This window comes from Limulus polyphemus, unplaced genomic scaffold (assembly GCF_000517525.1).
Source record: "Limulus polyphemus unplaced genomic scaffold, Limulus_polyphemus-2.1.2 Scaffold3127, whole genome shotgun sequence".
NCBI lineage: Eukaryota > Metazoa > Arthropoda > Merostomata > Xiphosura > Limulidae > Limulus > Limulus polyphemus.
The window spans coordinates 4,998-21,409 of NW_013668737.1; the positions used below are offsets into that span (position 1 = coordinate 4,998).

At 31.8% G+C, this 16,412-nt stretch overlaps 1 protein-coding gene across 6 annotated transcripts in view; it reads right to left on the reverse strand.

Annotated features, from left to right (window-relative positions):
• Positions 1 to 6: 6 nt before the first annotated feature.
• The window catches only part of LOC106468712 (sarcolemmal membrane-associated protein-like), a 77,601-nt gene continuing 61,195 nt past the window's right edge, over positions 7 to 16,412 (reverse strand). For 5 of the 6 annotated variants that reach the window (XM_022397078.1, XM_013929157.2, XM_022397077.1 and 2 more), the window contains 6 exons: positions 15,264 to 15,326; positions 6,111 to 6,173; positions 5,170 to 5,326; positions 4,317 to 4,479; positions 1,841 to 1,975; positions 7 to 935 (listed from right to left, as the gene is read on the reverse strand). In XM_022397078.1, the coding sequence (XP_022252786.1) occupies positions 828 to 935; positions 1,841 to 1,975; positions 4,317 to 4,479; positions 5,170 to 5,326; positions 6,111 to 6,173; positions 15,264 to 15,326 (689 nt within the window). In that variant the 3' untranslated portion in view covers positions 7 to 827. Of the gene's footprint in view, positions 936 to 1,840; positions 1,976 to 4,316; positions 4,480 to 5,169; positions 5,327 to 6,106; positions 6,174 to 15,263; positions 15,327 to 16,412 lie in introns of those variants that run through there. The other variant, XR_002612695.1, reaches the window with a different exon arrangement.

Genomic DNA, 16,412 nt, shown 5'->3' on the forward strand with positions numbered 1-16,412 from the left:
ACATACAATATACTGTAATATGTTCTAATGAAACCATACACATTTATCTGTACATAGAGAAAAAAAGAAAACATCTTTCTCTCTCTCTAGTATATATATATATCTTGAACAAAGGGAATTAATATGATCAGAAAATACATACCTTGTCTAATGGAAGAGAGTTAGCAGAAAAACAAAGAAGTTTCTTTAAAAAATACAGACAGACTACAAGTTTCATTTGATGTTTTAAAGATAAATATTAAAATAAGCTTTCAACTCGCATACACCCATCACACTGAAATTCTGGATGCCCACAAAGATAAAACAAGATATCAGCAGAGTTACTTGGGAAGAAATATTTTAGACTTGTTAATAAACTTTAACAAAAAAGCATTGTCACTAGATTAAATGTCAAAATAAGCAAAAACTTCACCTCCATATTTAAAACACAGCAAACAAAAACTTTCACCCTTGAAGTTGTGGTCATGAAATGAATCTTAACTAATAATGTTCTCTATGGCACCTTTGCCGATACTTAACGTTCAGTTTTACAGAGTTCTTCCAATGGCATTACCATGCAAGTAGCTGTTTGTAGATATTTATAAATATACATATAACTAGATAAGAGCATACACGTACATCAGATGGACTGGTCGTTACAACCCCTTACTGTAATATTTCACTATAACTCCATCACAAACTCTGCACTGGGCACATGCCATTCCACCCTAAGTCATTATCAGTGGAGGGCTGGTGATGTGTCTTCACAGCAAACATTACCACTAATCAGTTTGTGTAACTATAAAGATGTAGGACAGCAAGTTGTGCCACTAGGTTCTACTAGTTGTTCAAGTCTGATTGTTGGCTTCACTGGTTCCCGTTACATGCGATATCGTTGGGCAGAACGTAAGTAGAAATGCAAGCAACACAGCAAAAAGAACAGAACACAGGGCTACCTAAGAAAAAAAAAACTTAAAATTACAAAGAAAACATAAAGTAACAAAACTACATCAAATATAAACTAGACATTGTATCTATTATACAACTATTAAAAATTATGCCACAAATTGTTTACTTGTGTTTGAGAGACGTAATTTCGAGGCATACTGTACATGTATCATAATTTATGTGAAAAGCATATTTTACCAGTACAAAAACATTACACACACTCAATTTTTTTGCGGAGTGCTGAACACTTTAAAACAGTTTATAGCACTCAACAATACTATTGTTATGCTGAGCAGTGTTCACTTTGAATCAGTTTATTGTACTGAACAATAGTATTGTTATGCTGAGTGGTGTTCACTTTGATCAGTTTACGGTACTGAATAATAGTATTGTTATGCTGAGTGGTGTTCACTTTGAATCAGTTTACTGTACTGAACAATAGTATTGTTATGCAGAGTGGTGTTCACTTTGATCAGTTTACGGTATTGAATAATAGTATTGTTATGCAGAGTGGTGTTCACTTTGATCAGTTTACGGTATTGAATAATAGTATTGTTATGCTGAGTGGTGTTCACCTTGCATCAGTTTATTGTACTGAACAATAGTATTGTTATGCTGAGTGGTGTTCACTTTGATCAGTTTACAGTATTGAATAACAGTATTGTTATGGTGACTGGTGTTCACTTTGAATCAGTTTACTGTACTGGACAATAGTATTGTTATGCTGAGTGGTGCTTACCTTGCATCAGTTTATTGTACTGAACAATAGTATTGCTATGTTAAGTGGTGTTCACTTTGTTACAAATGCCACCTTTTTTTTTTTATAGTTCCCTGCCCTCACTCACTTCAATGAAAACAATTATAACATTTCTAAAAAGAGATCCATGAAGTTGATTGTTGTCTACCAACTTACTGTTCTTGAGTGGCTGGACATACACTGAAAATCTTCTTTTGCAGCTTTTAACTCTCTTTGTAAATGTGACTTTTCTTTGTTACAATCAGCATAACACTCATTCAGTAAAAATATCTCTTCCTGGGCCTTGATCAGCTGTAACAAATAATCCATTCAAGAGGGAATCATAACTAGTACCCAAATCTATATAATGTTTTACAAAAATCACATTTTTTTTTTGTTATGGAATCAAGGAATGTGTTAACTAGAAGAGTTGGTTTTCTGTGGATTATGTGGCTGGTTAAACCACTAAATAATTATGTATGAGCTAGTTCTGCCTCATGATTCATTTGGAAAATATTTACTTCTGACAAAAGTGCATGTAATAAGAAATTCTTCTGGGCTTCAGTATACAAACATTAGTCATAAAGTTTACCATCCAAAAATAACTCATGCTCTTTATCCAGAATCTGAGCAGTTTTAAATGTTTATTTGTGAGTAGTTTGAAGCCTAGAGTTAATGATACTTCTCTGCCAGGAAGTCTGTATGATTACTATAAACATCTGAAATATTTTTTTTTTTTACATATATTTTATACTAACACAATTAAAACAACTGTGAATAATGGTTAATTTTGTCACAAGACCTTGTAAATGTTAACATTTGACAAAATGGTGAAAGAAAATAAAATAAAAATCAAGAGTAAAAAAAATTTGTTACATAAAAATCAATGAACTGGATTATGAATTTTTAAATTAAGTATTTAGGTCATAATAAAGATACATCCAATGTTTTTAACTGTACAGAATGACTAGATTGTACCTGGTTTCAATTTATGAAAATTATTTCATTAAATAAATAGATATTGATAAAATCAAAGTTTATAAAATGTCTTACTGAGGAGAAAATGTGTTCAAAATATTTAGGTAGGACATAGTGTAAATAACAAATACATCAACATTATGTTGCTGGCACTCTACCACCAGAGTTAGCATACTGATGTTATGTTAAAAAAACAAACACAAGGCTCAAAACCTGAGATAATTTTATCAGCAGAGTATTAATATAAAAATAATGGATTGGGTAACAACACAATATTAACAAGGTTTTAAAAAGATAGTGTAAAAACCAACTAAAGTTGTCATTTACATGTTAATGTTATAAATGGTTGTATCTTTGACATTCACTGAAAGCTTCAGATTGAACATTAATAGAACAATGTCAGTGTAAATTCGATGACGAGGAACCCACTTTGAGACTAATAATGGCTGGAGACGGCTTAAATGGGTCATGTTAAACTTATATTAAAGTTTTTCTTCATTACCCATTTAAGCCGTCTCCAGCCATTATTAATGTCAGTGTAAACAATGGATTTATATTCATAAGAACAACTTGTAAACGTGTGTCTCACATGCAAACAAGATGCATCTAAACAACACAGATCTTCAGATATACACCATAAGTAGGCTGTTTCACTTTAGTACAATTGTAAACATACACCTCTATATGTAAACAATATGCATCTAAACAACACAGATCTTCAGATATACACCATAAGTAGGCTGTTTCACTTTAGTACAATTGTAAACATACACCTCTACATGTAAACAATATGCATCTAAACAACACAGATCTTCAGATATACACCATAAGTAGGCTGTTTCATTTCAGTACTATTGTAAATGTACATCCCTACATGTAAACAATATGCATCTAAACAACACAGATCTTCAGATATACACCATAAGTAGGCTGTTTCACTTCAGTACAAATAAAGGACCAGTGTGAATATTTAAACATGTGAAACAGAGATGCATGTAGAAATTAAGAGGAGGGAGGGGGCAATTCTAAAGTAGCACAGTTTCTATAATTGTAGTGTAAACTATCTTATTTCAGTTTGAATTTTAGTAGATGGGATTTTTTATTTTTTTATATTTTTTTTTATCTACTTCACAATCAAAACGAACCTGTCAAACAAAGTTTCACATTTTATGAGAATACATTTGTACAAATACCAAATCAAAATTCTCATAATAGAAAGAATAATATCCAAGATATTTTTCCTTAAATAAAAAACTTCATTCACGATATTTGGAAAACACACAAAAATATCAGATAAATTATTAAAAAAATTCTGAAGTTTTTCCCACCTTGATTGAAAGACCGTGTAACAAACATTTAGCTGTTGATTGTAAAGATTAACAAACAGGCAATACTAGATCATGGGTAAGGGCAAACACTTTATTCTTAAACTCAAAAAGTCTTCTTATTGGTGCTTCCTTTGGTTTGTTTGTTCATTTTGGAGTAAAGCCACATTTGGCTGTATCCACCATGGGAAATTGAACCCTGGATTTTTTAGCATTGTGAGTCTGTATCTTTAGGATGATAAAGTTCTAAGAAAACTATTCAAATGATCAAGAGAAATAACACAGACACCATTAAACTGGTTATTGCTGTAGGTAAAGTGAAGAATAAACAAAAAAGCTCTTAAAGCTACCTTTTCCTGAACACCTTCAAATCTACTTTTCATGTTTTCTAATTCTTCCTTCCAGTAGTTATTCCCTTTGTTTTCAAGAGCAATTTTTAAAGTTTCTAACTCATCATATGAATCCTGAAGCTTCTTGTAGTCAGATGACAACTTTACCTTATCGTTTCTGTATCTAAAAACATAGCATACAAAGATGTTATGCATCTGAATTACAAGACAGTATACACCATTTGTTCAACTACCAAACAAAATCTAAGTCCAATATTTTCTCTAGAGGAAAAAACACAGACTCAACTTGACAGTGTCTCTGTTGGTTACCCTCTTTGCCTATTGCTGTTTGACAAAAATAACTTTAAACTGATATACATATATATAGAAGGATATTCAGATAATGCAATATAAATACTAATGCATTAGTGATAAGTGCTTTTAAAAACAAGTTTTCATAGAAAAGAAAGAACACAGTTGCAAATTTTTTCTGTTTTAGTGAAAGATAATAATCAAAACTATACATGTACTTTATTTTTCCAATTAAATATCTATTTCCACTGGATAAATGTATTGACAAACAAACTTTCATTGGTAAGTAATTTCAAAACATGTCTTCCATTGGATTATAATTAAAACATTAACCTTTAAATAACAATTACTTTCATGGATAACTTCTGTGATACACATTTTAGTTGAAATTAGAATTTTTATGTTTAAATATCCTGCATAATATTAAGTACAAAGAACTAAAAGTTTCCATAAAAAATACTAATTTTTCACTTTCCCTTCCTTTTAATGAAATAAATTCCACAAAAATATATAATATATTGGATAGAAAACACACAATATTCTTATCAGAAATAAATCATACTTCTTAATTTCTGCTTCTAAGGACTGAAGCCTAGCCCTTAAGCTGGCACACTCCTCTCTGACAGCACTGTACTCTGCAGTATTTTTGTTATCTTCCACTGTAGACTTCTCTACATTTGCTTTATTTCTCAGTTCCTCTGAAAGACTCTTGACTTTTTCTGTATGAATGAAATGAAGAAGGACATTTCTAAATTTTATACTGTACAGGGTTAAAAACAAACTCATTAATGCTAAGGATATTTATTTGCAGTTTTGTTTTAAATGACTAACAATATGTGATGAGTTTTCTAAACAGGAATGTTAAGCTTATTATACAACCACATGTGGGCAATCATACATATGCACACTGATCATATGTATGTAATTATTGATAGTTTATGTCTGCAGGTGTAAAAACAGCTGTCACTAATTATGGTTCTGATTTTTCATGCCAAGTTCCACAAGCACTACCTGCACACAGCCACCAATGATTTTGAACTTGTACACTAAGGGGAAGATGGCTAGTCAACATAACCGACCATCAAATCTCGAACTACTCTTGCCTGACCAAACAGTGCTAATTGTGGCAAACGTTTTTGTGACATGAGACACAAAACATGAAACCTCAAGTTCAGAGTCCAAGCACAATAATCCCTAATCTCTGCCCCATCTCACTAGCTGGGATTTAACTTTTGGGTACGTGAGAAATACCAATGAGGTAATATTTTTTAGTTTTAACATGCATATGTACAATGATTGGTTCGGAGCTGAAACAAAAAAGTTTAATAATACATTTCAGGGTTCATAACACTTGAGGAATTGTTAATTTAACATGAATCCAGCAAAGTAGCCCACATACAGAATTATATTATTCATGATCTACTCTGATGTCAACTATACTAAACTTTCAAAGGTTGGTAAATTAATACCAATATTTGATAAATAAATGTGTGTTAAACTTACTTTTCAGATGTTCTGCTTCATTCTGACTTTGTTTGGCATTCTGTTGTACCTCCTGGAGTTGTTCTATAATATGGAAAATATGTGATATAAACATTTTGTATGTTTTTCATGTAAGGCAGGTACAGGCAGTGTATTCAGCATATGATCCGAGTTCTCTGTTGATTTCTCCTGCCTTTTTTCTTGATTCTAAAATGACACTTTGAACTTCATGCTCAAACCTGATAAACAATATAGTATTAGGCCTGAAACATTGTTTCAGAATCAAAGAAAAGGTAAAACAACTCTACAGAACACCCAGTCCACAATTGTATAATGTTAACAAAACTTTAGTCTACAGAACACCCAGTCCACAATTATATTATGTTAACAAAACTTTAGTCTACAGAACACCCAGTCCACAATTATATTATGTTAACAAAACTTTAGTCTACAGAACACCCAGTCCACAATTATATTATGTTAACAAAACTTTAGTCTAAAGAACACCCAGTCCACAATTATATTATGCTAACAAAACTTTAGTCTACAGAACACCCAGTCCACAATTATATTAACAAAACTTTAGATCTTGTGATAAAATTTACAACCTCATGATAATAATACAAACATAGAGATGTTATCCCCATGACATTCTAGGACATGAGTGGCTTATACAAACTCACATGTGGATAAATATTAGAAATATAGCAGGGATATAAAACTAAGAATAACTTAAAATCAGAATTTACTTGGTTTAATCTTTGACCTCAGTTTATGTACGAGAAAGTTCTCTTTTATATGGAGGTTCTGTTGAGGTTTTTACAGATGGTGAAAGTGTCATTCACATACTTATGGTTGTATAGTGGTTTATAAGTCTGTGGACATTCTTCCAACCACTGCTTTTCATGATAAAAACAGAAAAAAACTGACCAAAAAGGGAGCCAATCTACAGCACATAGCCACTCCACCAATTTGACCATAGAGATTACCATCAAGTATAAATGTGATTCCTTAATTGCAAAATTCATAAATTTCAAAAATACAGATTTAAAAATGCTTAAATCAGAGTTCTTATTAAAAAATCTTAACTTTATAGTTTCTTCTAAAGTTATATTTGTATACGAAGACCTAACTTCAAAGCTAGTGAAATAGACATTGCCATAAAACTTAAATTTTGTAATTCATCAGAAAATTCAAAATTGTTATTCAAAGTATAATCATTAGCAGAAAAAGTCTTTGGGAAAGCAACTTAAAAACCAGCCAGTGTATGATTATATGTTCCAATATTTGAAACTACCAATTGTAACATACATTCTTCTTTATGGATTTTAGGAAGACCATAAACAAAATTCCTGGATGACTACTTGATGGTCTAATTTTTAAATAGCTTTTCATTTAAAATATTATTCTTCTTTGTTTCAATAAGCATTTATATAACTTAGTAGGATCATGATGCAACATTGTGAATTTTGTTGAATCATTTAAAACGTCTTCAGCCTTTCTTAAATATTCCCTTTTATCCAGAATTACTAAACTATTTTCTCTATCAAACTTAGAAATTATAATATTATCATTTTTAGTAAAATTTTTTAAAACTGTTAATTCTTCTATGCTTAAATTTAATATTTTGTAATCAGAATTATAATTATTAAAAGATGTTAGATTTATACTACTAACTTGAGTTTTAATATTACTAAAACACTCACCAGATTTAGACTAACATGACAATGATTGCAAAAACACTCGAATTGTACAAAATAATATTCAAACTTCAACTTTCTGGAATATTAAATTTTAAGCCATTGGATAAAACTTTTGTTTTCACTATGACTTAGAACATACTTTGAATAATTAAAAATTACTTTTTCTGGTTGTTCTGTAAATATATTTTGACCTTGTTGTAATTTTCAATTGGTTAACTTAACTGTATTTCTGATATTATATAACAATTTTATTATTTTGTTCTTCAATGAAGTTTTTAAAATGTAAGAAGTTGAAAGTATTTACTTGAATTTTTACAAAGTAAAAGCTTCAGTTGGTAAAGTGTGATAGATGCCAGGTGAGTGTTTTATTTATAAACTCTGGGTTAAAGTGTACTTATAGGGAGGCTAGTAGCCAGGATGTACAATTTATTTGTGGGGTGTGCAGGTTAGAGGAGAAGTTGGACAGTATTTTGGGTAGAGTTGCAGAGATGGAAATTAAAAAATTTAAATTGCTTGAAAAGGTGGCGAGGCTTAATGAAGAACTTAAACTTCTACATGTAAAAGGTACATTTGGCAAACAGGATTTCAAGGGAGCTAACAAAGGAAATAGGACTAAATGCTTGGAAAATAATGCATTTAGGGGCAAGGATGGGCTTGGGTTTAGGTTAAGCAACCAGTTCCAAACACTTGCTAGTGATGAGGAGGAGCAGGTAAGGGAAACAGATGGGATCACAAGGGATGATAGTGTAAAGGATAGGGAAGTTATAGTTGTAGGTGACTATAATTAGGCATGTAGATAGAGTTGTATGTGGAGTAAGTAGGAGCAAAAGAATACGCTTATCCTATCCAGGAGCATCGGTACAGGATATAACTGATAAAACCAGAGAGATAGTTAAGGGTGCTAGTAGCAATGCTGTTTTTGCAGTACATGTTGGGCTAATGATGCAAGGAAAGATGGATCTGAAAACCTTATAGATAAGTATAAAACACTGATAAAAGCATTAAAGGAAAGGGGTCATAGCTTGATTTTGTCAGGGATATTGACGACAATAAATTGTGGAGATGAGATGCTGAGAAGGCCACTAGGATTGAATGCCAGGTTTAGATCAATATGTAGGGATGAGATACTAAGTAGGCCACTAGGATTAAATGCCAGGTTTAGATCAATATGTAGGGATGAGATACTAAGTAGGCCACTAGGATTAAATGCCAGGTTTAGATCAATATGTAGGGATGAGATACTAAGTAGGTCACTAGGATTAAATGCCAGGCTTAGATCAATATGTAGGGATGAGCAAATAGGCTGGTTGGATTTGTGAGGTAATTTTAATGGGAAAGTTAATCTTTTTGGAATGGACGGTTTACACTTAAACAAGGTAGGGGATAGCATGTTAGCAAGGGTTATTAACTCAGCTGTAGTGGTAGATTTAAACTAGGGCTAGACAGAGGTGAGGGCTATGATACAAGTAAAATAGGAAATATAATTGATAGAAAAACATGCACAACTGGCATAAAACAAGAATATGTTTCAATTAATTGTTACTATCATAATGCTAGGAGTATTAGAAATAAAATTGATGAGTTTATGGAGTTGTGGAAACTGAGGATTTTGATATTATGGGTATCATTGAGACTTGGTTGGATTTGAACAATTTTGATGAGAGAAATGTTTTTGAAGAACCAGGCTACAGATTATTTACTAGAGATAGAGTATTGAAAAGGGGGAGGAATAGCTTTATATGTGAGGAGTGAATTACATCCTGTTGAGTTAGAGCATATTAAAGAAAATAGCACATAGGTTGAGTCAGTTTGGGTTAGTGTTAGTGGATATAAAGGGAAAAGTCTTGTAACTGGGACTTGTTATAGAACACCAGGTTAGAATGTGGAAGTTAATAGGACACTGTATATTGAGATCAGAATGGTAGCTGAAAAAGATGTTACTATGGGAGATTTTAATTTCAGGGGTATTGATTGGGAAAATTTCGAGTCTGACATTGAAGGGGATAGGTTTTTGGAAATTGTTCAGGATACTTTTATACACAAACTGGTGATGGAACCTACAAGAGAGGAAGCTATATATTAGATTTAATATTAGCATCCAATGTGAATATGATAGAGTTGAGGATGGTGAACATTTAAGTACAAGCAACCATTGCATTATTAGGTGTTGGATTTTACTACATGTAGAATTGAAGAAAAATACTACCCTGATTCCAAATTTCATGAAAGCTAATTTTGATGAAATGAGACATGATCTGGCTTCTGTAGATTGCACTAGAGTTGGAAGGGGATCTTGAACAGATGTGGGAAGCATTTAGGGAAAAATTAATATACATAGAGAACATACATATTCTTTACAAAAAAAAAGGGCAACAGAGCAGAACGAGCCAGTATGGTTTAGTAAAGGTTTAAGATATCATATTTGGGATTAACATAATAAATTCCAGAAATTTAAATTTCCTGGAAATAATAATGAGTTGGAGGACAATAGGAAATCAAGAGAGCTGGATAAAAAGGAAGTTAAAAGGGCAAAAACTGTATATTAAAGAGTGTTGGACAAGAGAGTTAAATCAAACAATAAGGAATTCTTTTGGTATATGATGGGTAAGCAAAATGTTAGGATGGGGATTGGGCCTCTTAAAAATGATAGTGGGGAGCTGATCTCGGAAGATTATGAGATGGTAAACTTATTAAATTATATGTTTTTACAGAGGAAGATACAAAGTATTACGCTTAAACCAGAGCACTTAATGTATGGGAAAAATATTGATATAAAAAATATCCTTTTAAGTTCTGAAATTGTAAGAGAAAAGTAGGAAAACCTAAAAATTGATAAATCCCCTGGACCAGACAACTTTTATCCAAGAGTTTTAAAGGAACTTAAAGATTGTATTTGTGAACCTCCAGCTAGTATTTTTTATAGGTCATTGAATAGTGGAAGAGTATTAGAAGATTGAAAGTTGGCCAATGTTAGTCCAATATTTAAAGGAGATGATAAACATTGTCCAGGCAATTATAGGCCAGTTAGTTTTACATCAATGGTTGGAAAGGTTTTGGAGAGTGTGATTAAACATACACTGCAGAATCACTTAGAGCAGTTTGATATAGTGTCAAAGAGCCAACATGGTTTCACTAAGGGGAAAGTCTTGTTTAACAAATCTTCTGACATTCTTTGAGGATGTTACTGCAAGAGTTGATCAAGGACATACTGTGGATTTGGTTTACCTTGATTTTCAGAAAGCATTTGATAATTGTCTTGCAAAAGACTTGTTACAAAAATTAAATATGTGGGTGTGGGAGAAATGTTATTAAATTGGATAGAAAACTTGCTGGAGAGTGGAAAGCAGAGAGCAGTAATAAATGGAGTTATATCTGACTGGATCACAGTTACAAATGATGTGCCTCAGGGCTCTGTGCTGTGTCCTCTGCTGTTTGTGATTTACATTAATGATGTTGACTCTGGAATGACTAACAAAATTTTGAAGTTAGCAGATGACATTAAGATTTTTGGGGTGGCTAACTGTATCAAGGATGCTGCAGACTTACAGGGAGATTTAGATCATTTGATGCATTGGGCCAATGCGTGGCAGATGATGTTTAACTATCCAAAATGTAAGGTGATGCATGTAGATTTTCACAATTCAAATTATTGTTACAATTTAGATTGGAATACACTAAATACTGTGGATGAAGAAAAAAGATCTTGGTGTTGTGATAGAAAAAAAATCACTTAAGTCATATAAATAGTGTATTGTAGCTAACAATAGGGCTAATAGGATTTTGGGTAGCATCTATAGAAATATTGAATACAAGACAAGGAATATTATTGTTTCACTGTATAGATTACTTGTAAGGCATCATTTTGTGTACTGTGTACAGATTTGGGCTCCCTTCCTCAAGAAGGGCCCTGAATTGTTGGAGAAGGTTCAGAGAAGAGCCACTAGGATGATATTTGGGATGGTGGGATTGTCCTATGAGAAGAGATTAAAATTTCTAAACTTGTTTTCGCTTGAGAGGAGAAGGGTCAGAGGGGATTTGATTGAGGCATTTAAGATTAATAAGGGTACTGGATAATATAAATCCATCAAATTTTTTTGTATTTAGTGATGAAAACAATAGGAAAGTGGGTCATAAATTCAAATTTTGGCAGCGTAGGAGTTGTCTGCAGTTTAGACAGTATTACTTTTTAAACAGGGTGGTTGACTTTTGGAATGAGCTTCCTTCAAGGGTGGTGGAGGCAGAAAATTTAACTGAGTTCAAGAAAAGATTGGATGAATACATGAGTAGTAAGGGTGGTTATAGTTGGGGGCTGGAAGGGACATCCTTGATGGGCTAATAAGTTCCTTTTTGTACCTTTAAAATTTTATGAAATGACTGTCATACTAAAGATTCAAATTAAAGATTCTTTTATCAAATTCTATATTTTAATGATTCTTTTTGATCCTTATGAAATTGTCTAGAGTAAGGAAGTTGAGATACTGAAACCTAAAAATTAACAAAATGAGATATCTTTAACTGCTTACATACATTCTAGTAAATTATATGGAATATATTTCCAGAATATTTCAGCATTTATAAACTGAATTAGAACAGGTTTACTGTATCGTGTTTTAATAATATAAACAATAGATTATTTTTAGACTTAAGATTTTCCGGGTGTTTCATATGTTGACAAGTTTTATTTGCATATATGGCAAGTTTAAATATTTCTACTTACCAAATAAAAATGATAAGTGAGGATAGACGGGCAATAATTGGAATTATGATCAACAGTTTGGATGTTTTTTTACTACTTTATCCCAAAGAAAATTTTAAATAAAATATGCATTAAAACAAAATTCCAAACCTTTCATTGTAGCTTTAATTTATAGGTTACTTGAGAGGGAAGTCAGACACAATTTTTAAACCTTCATGATGTCATTTTCCTTTGTGAACAGGAAATACTGGTTGGAAAGGTTTAAATATGCAGTGCTGTACTATATTAGTAGATTTAGAAGATTATAGAAGATCAAGAGAGTTGGTCAAACAGGAAATTAGGACATCAAAAAGGATGTATGAGAAAAGATTGGCTTAAAGTGTAAAACTTAACAGTAAGGATTTCTTTAAATACATTAAGGGTAAACAAAATGTTAGGATGGGAGTAGGATCCTTGAGGACTGATAAAGGAAGGCTCGTATCTGATGATTATGAGTTGGCTGGGTTATTCAATTTTGCTTTTTTCTTCGGTTTTTACTAACGCAAATTTAAACAGTGTTCCCCATCTCGAACAGTTCACAGATGGAAACAAGATCAAACTATATGACTCCATTAATTCTAAGCTGGTTAAGAAAAAACTGGGAAGTTTAAAAAACAATAAGGCTCTTGGGCCAAATAATATTTCCCCAAGGGTTTTGAAGGAGGTTAAAGATTCGATATGTGAGCCACTTACTACTATTTTTTGTCCGTTCTTGAAAAGCAGACAGGTATCAGAGGATTGGAAGTTAGCTAATGTCACTCCTCTTTTCAAGAGAGGTGATAAAAATTGTCCCAGTAATTATACACACATTAGTCTTACATCAATTGTGGGAAAAGGTTTGGAAAGTCTGTTAAAAGATGTTTTGCAAAGTCATTTAACAAAGTTTAGAATTTTATTGGACAGTCAATATGGTTTTACTAAGGGAAAATCTTGGCTTACAAATTTTTTAATATTATTTGAAAATGTTACTGCTTATGTAGATGAGGGTAAGGGTGTAGATTTGGTGTATCTGGATTTTCAGAGAGCATTTGACAAGGTGCCACATAAAAGGCTTGTAAAAAATTATCTCTATAGGTGTGGGGGATAAGTTAGCAAACTGGATAGAAAAGTGGCTGGATGGAACAAAGCACAGGGTTGTTACAAATGGAGTTCAGTCAAACTGGATTAAAGTCACAAGCAGGGTATCTCAGGGCTTAGTCTTAGGATCTTTGCTCTTTTTGATTTACATCAATGACATAGATGAAGGAATAGTCAATAAATTATTTTAAATTTGCAGATGATATTAAGGTATTGGGTGTTGCTAGCTGTGAAGAGGATGCTGCTGATTTACAAAAGAAGTAAGATCATTTAGTGAGTTGGGCAAATGGGTTTTAATTGTAATAAATGCAAGAAAAGTGGGTTATCATAATTTGAATTATATGTATAATTTGAATGGGAATAACCTTAACAGTGTCATGAAAGAAAGGGATCTTGGTGTTATAGTTGATCAGTCTCCAAGCAGTGTGCTGTTGCTAGTGGTTAGGCAAACAAGATTTTAGGTTGTATCTACAAAATTATTGAATACAAGTCTAAAGAGTTTATAATTTCATTGTGAAGGTCACTGGTTTGGCCACGTGTGGAATATTGTGTTCAGTCTTCTTTATCTTAGGAAAGACATTGAATTGTTGGAAAGGGTTACTAGAATGGTGCCTTGGATGGAGGGGTTGTCATACGATGACAGGCTGAAATCTCTCAAATTGTTTTCTCTTGAAAAATAGAAAAGTTAGGGGGAATCTGATTGAAGTGTTTATGATCGTAAAGGGAATTGATAATGTTGATGCATCATCTTTTTTCATATTTAACACTGAGAATAGTAGAACTAGGGGTTGCTTTCAGATGTTGTAGAGGCAGTAAATTTAAGAGAGTTTAAGAAAAAGCTTGATAAGTATATGAATGATAAGGACTGGCTTTAAGACTTTTTTTCAATTATTTTATTTTAGAGGATGGAACAGCCGAGATAGACCAACAGGTACCACGTTGTCCCAAAACATTGTTATATGTTATGTCTAGGTAGTTCCTTATGTAAATTATTCTTCAGTAATTAACAACAATTATCTGCTAGCCTTCATGATAAACATTTTGCTATTAATACTAAAATAAATTCAATATTTGGCAGTCAGATGGTATATGGGAATTATGTTTTTTGAACAGTTATAGCATTTTATTTTGATATTTCTATGTGAAATTGATATCTTAGTTTAAAATAATGAGTCACAAGAATTATGAAACAAAGTTTATAAATATTTACTGGTTAACAAGTTTTTCAAAATCTTTATTAATTTCTGTTCTGATGATACATGTACTGTAAGATTTAATGGCACAGCCATATCATCTACTTTGCTTTTTGTTTGTTCTTCATCTCTTAGAAAAGTATACATATTTTACCTTTGGTCATCAAAACAGATAAGAAGATTCATTCTAAACAAACAGAAATAGTTTCATCCATTCTAGTGTAAGAAACTTATAAAAAAATTCAGTTTTGTTCAGTGGTAAAGATAATTTGGACACCAAGTGGAAAATAACAATTTTTAAACGATATTTTTCCAGCAACATAAAATTTAAAACTCTTATTTATTATTTTCTTTTTACGAGCAGAAATTCAATTATTTAGTAAGATCAAGTCATTCTTCACCATAATAATATATTCTTTCTTGATATGCCATACAGTCAAACAGATAAATGAACAGAAATTCTTACTTTTCGTTTGTTCTATAGCAGCAGTTAGTTTCTGTTGAACTTTTTTCTCTTCTTCCAGGAGGACTAAAAAATAAAACAACAGAAAGACAGAGATAAGGTTTAAAATACTTCTTAATCTTTTCATCTAGATTTATTTATAATACTTTGTATTTGCTCTTGGATTTACTTCTGTTAAACTTATCTTTCATATCCCGGTTGTTTGATAACAAAACTATTGTTAGTCTGTTCAAACATTTTTATACACATACATATCCTCTAATCCTTTCCAGTCTAGTGCTTTATTGAGCACAAAACAACAAGTAGTTTTCATCAACTGATTTCTTTCTCTCCAAGTCATCCACAAAATATCACAAAAATGTATAATTTAAAATTTTATTTTGATATAATTTTTTTATTATAATTTATTTTGGATAAATTAATAAAAAAATCCAAACTGCTATCACTAATTTAGATTTTTTTTCTCTCCCCATTAAAACTTTTTTAAGGTGAAGAATTATTTACAATTTCTACTTGCATATAGAAAACTAGTCAATGTAGTTACAAAGCCACAAAACTGTATTTTTTTTTGTAAATGTTTTGTGCTTATTTCTAGCTCTCATTGTTTAAAACTGAAAAAAAATTTGAAATTTTCTTTTATAAAAAATTATAAAATTCCACTCATTCATAGTCAGGAATTGAAATGTTACATTCCTGAATTTCTGAGGGATTTAACTTTGCTTGAGGAATTTCATCTTTTTAGTTGGCTTTCCCAATCGGGAATGCACGGTCCATTCATATTCCTATAGTTATGACCAATGAAAGTGGACATATTACATGGATTAAATAAAAAAACAGTTCATAAAGAAATGTGATCTTCCCGACAGCTTTCCCTCAAGTGAATGTAATTTTATTTTATTATTTCTATCCCTGGTAATTTCAAAAGTTTTAAAGCGAAAAAACCAAACAAAAAAACCTAAAACCCGATTTTCTTTTTCTGGCAATCTATTTGCTTCATCCCCCCCTATATGGAATGTAATTTTTAGCTTATGGTTAGAACATCAGATACTGTACTTAGTCACATGCTCAACTGATCTATTTGTAATTGGGTTTCCCTCAGCTGACATTCTAGAGGTTACAATTCAATCTCCTTGGTTTTCCTGGTCAGTCTTT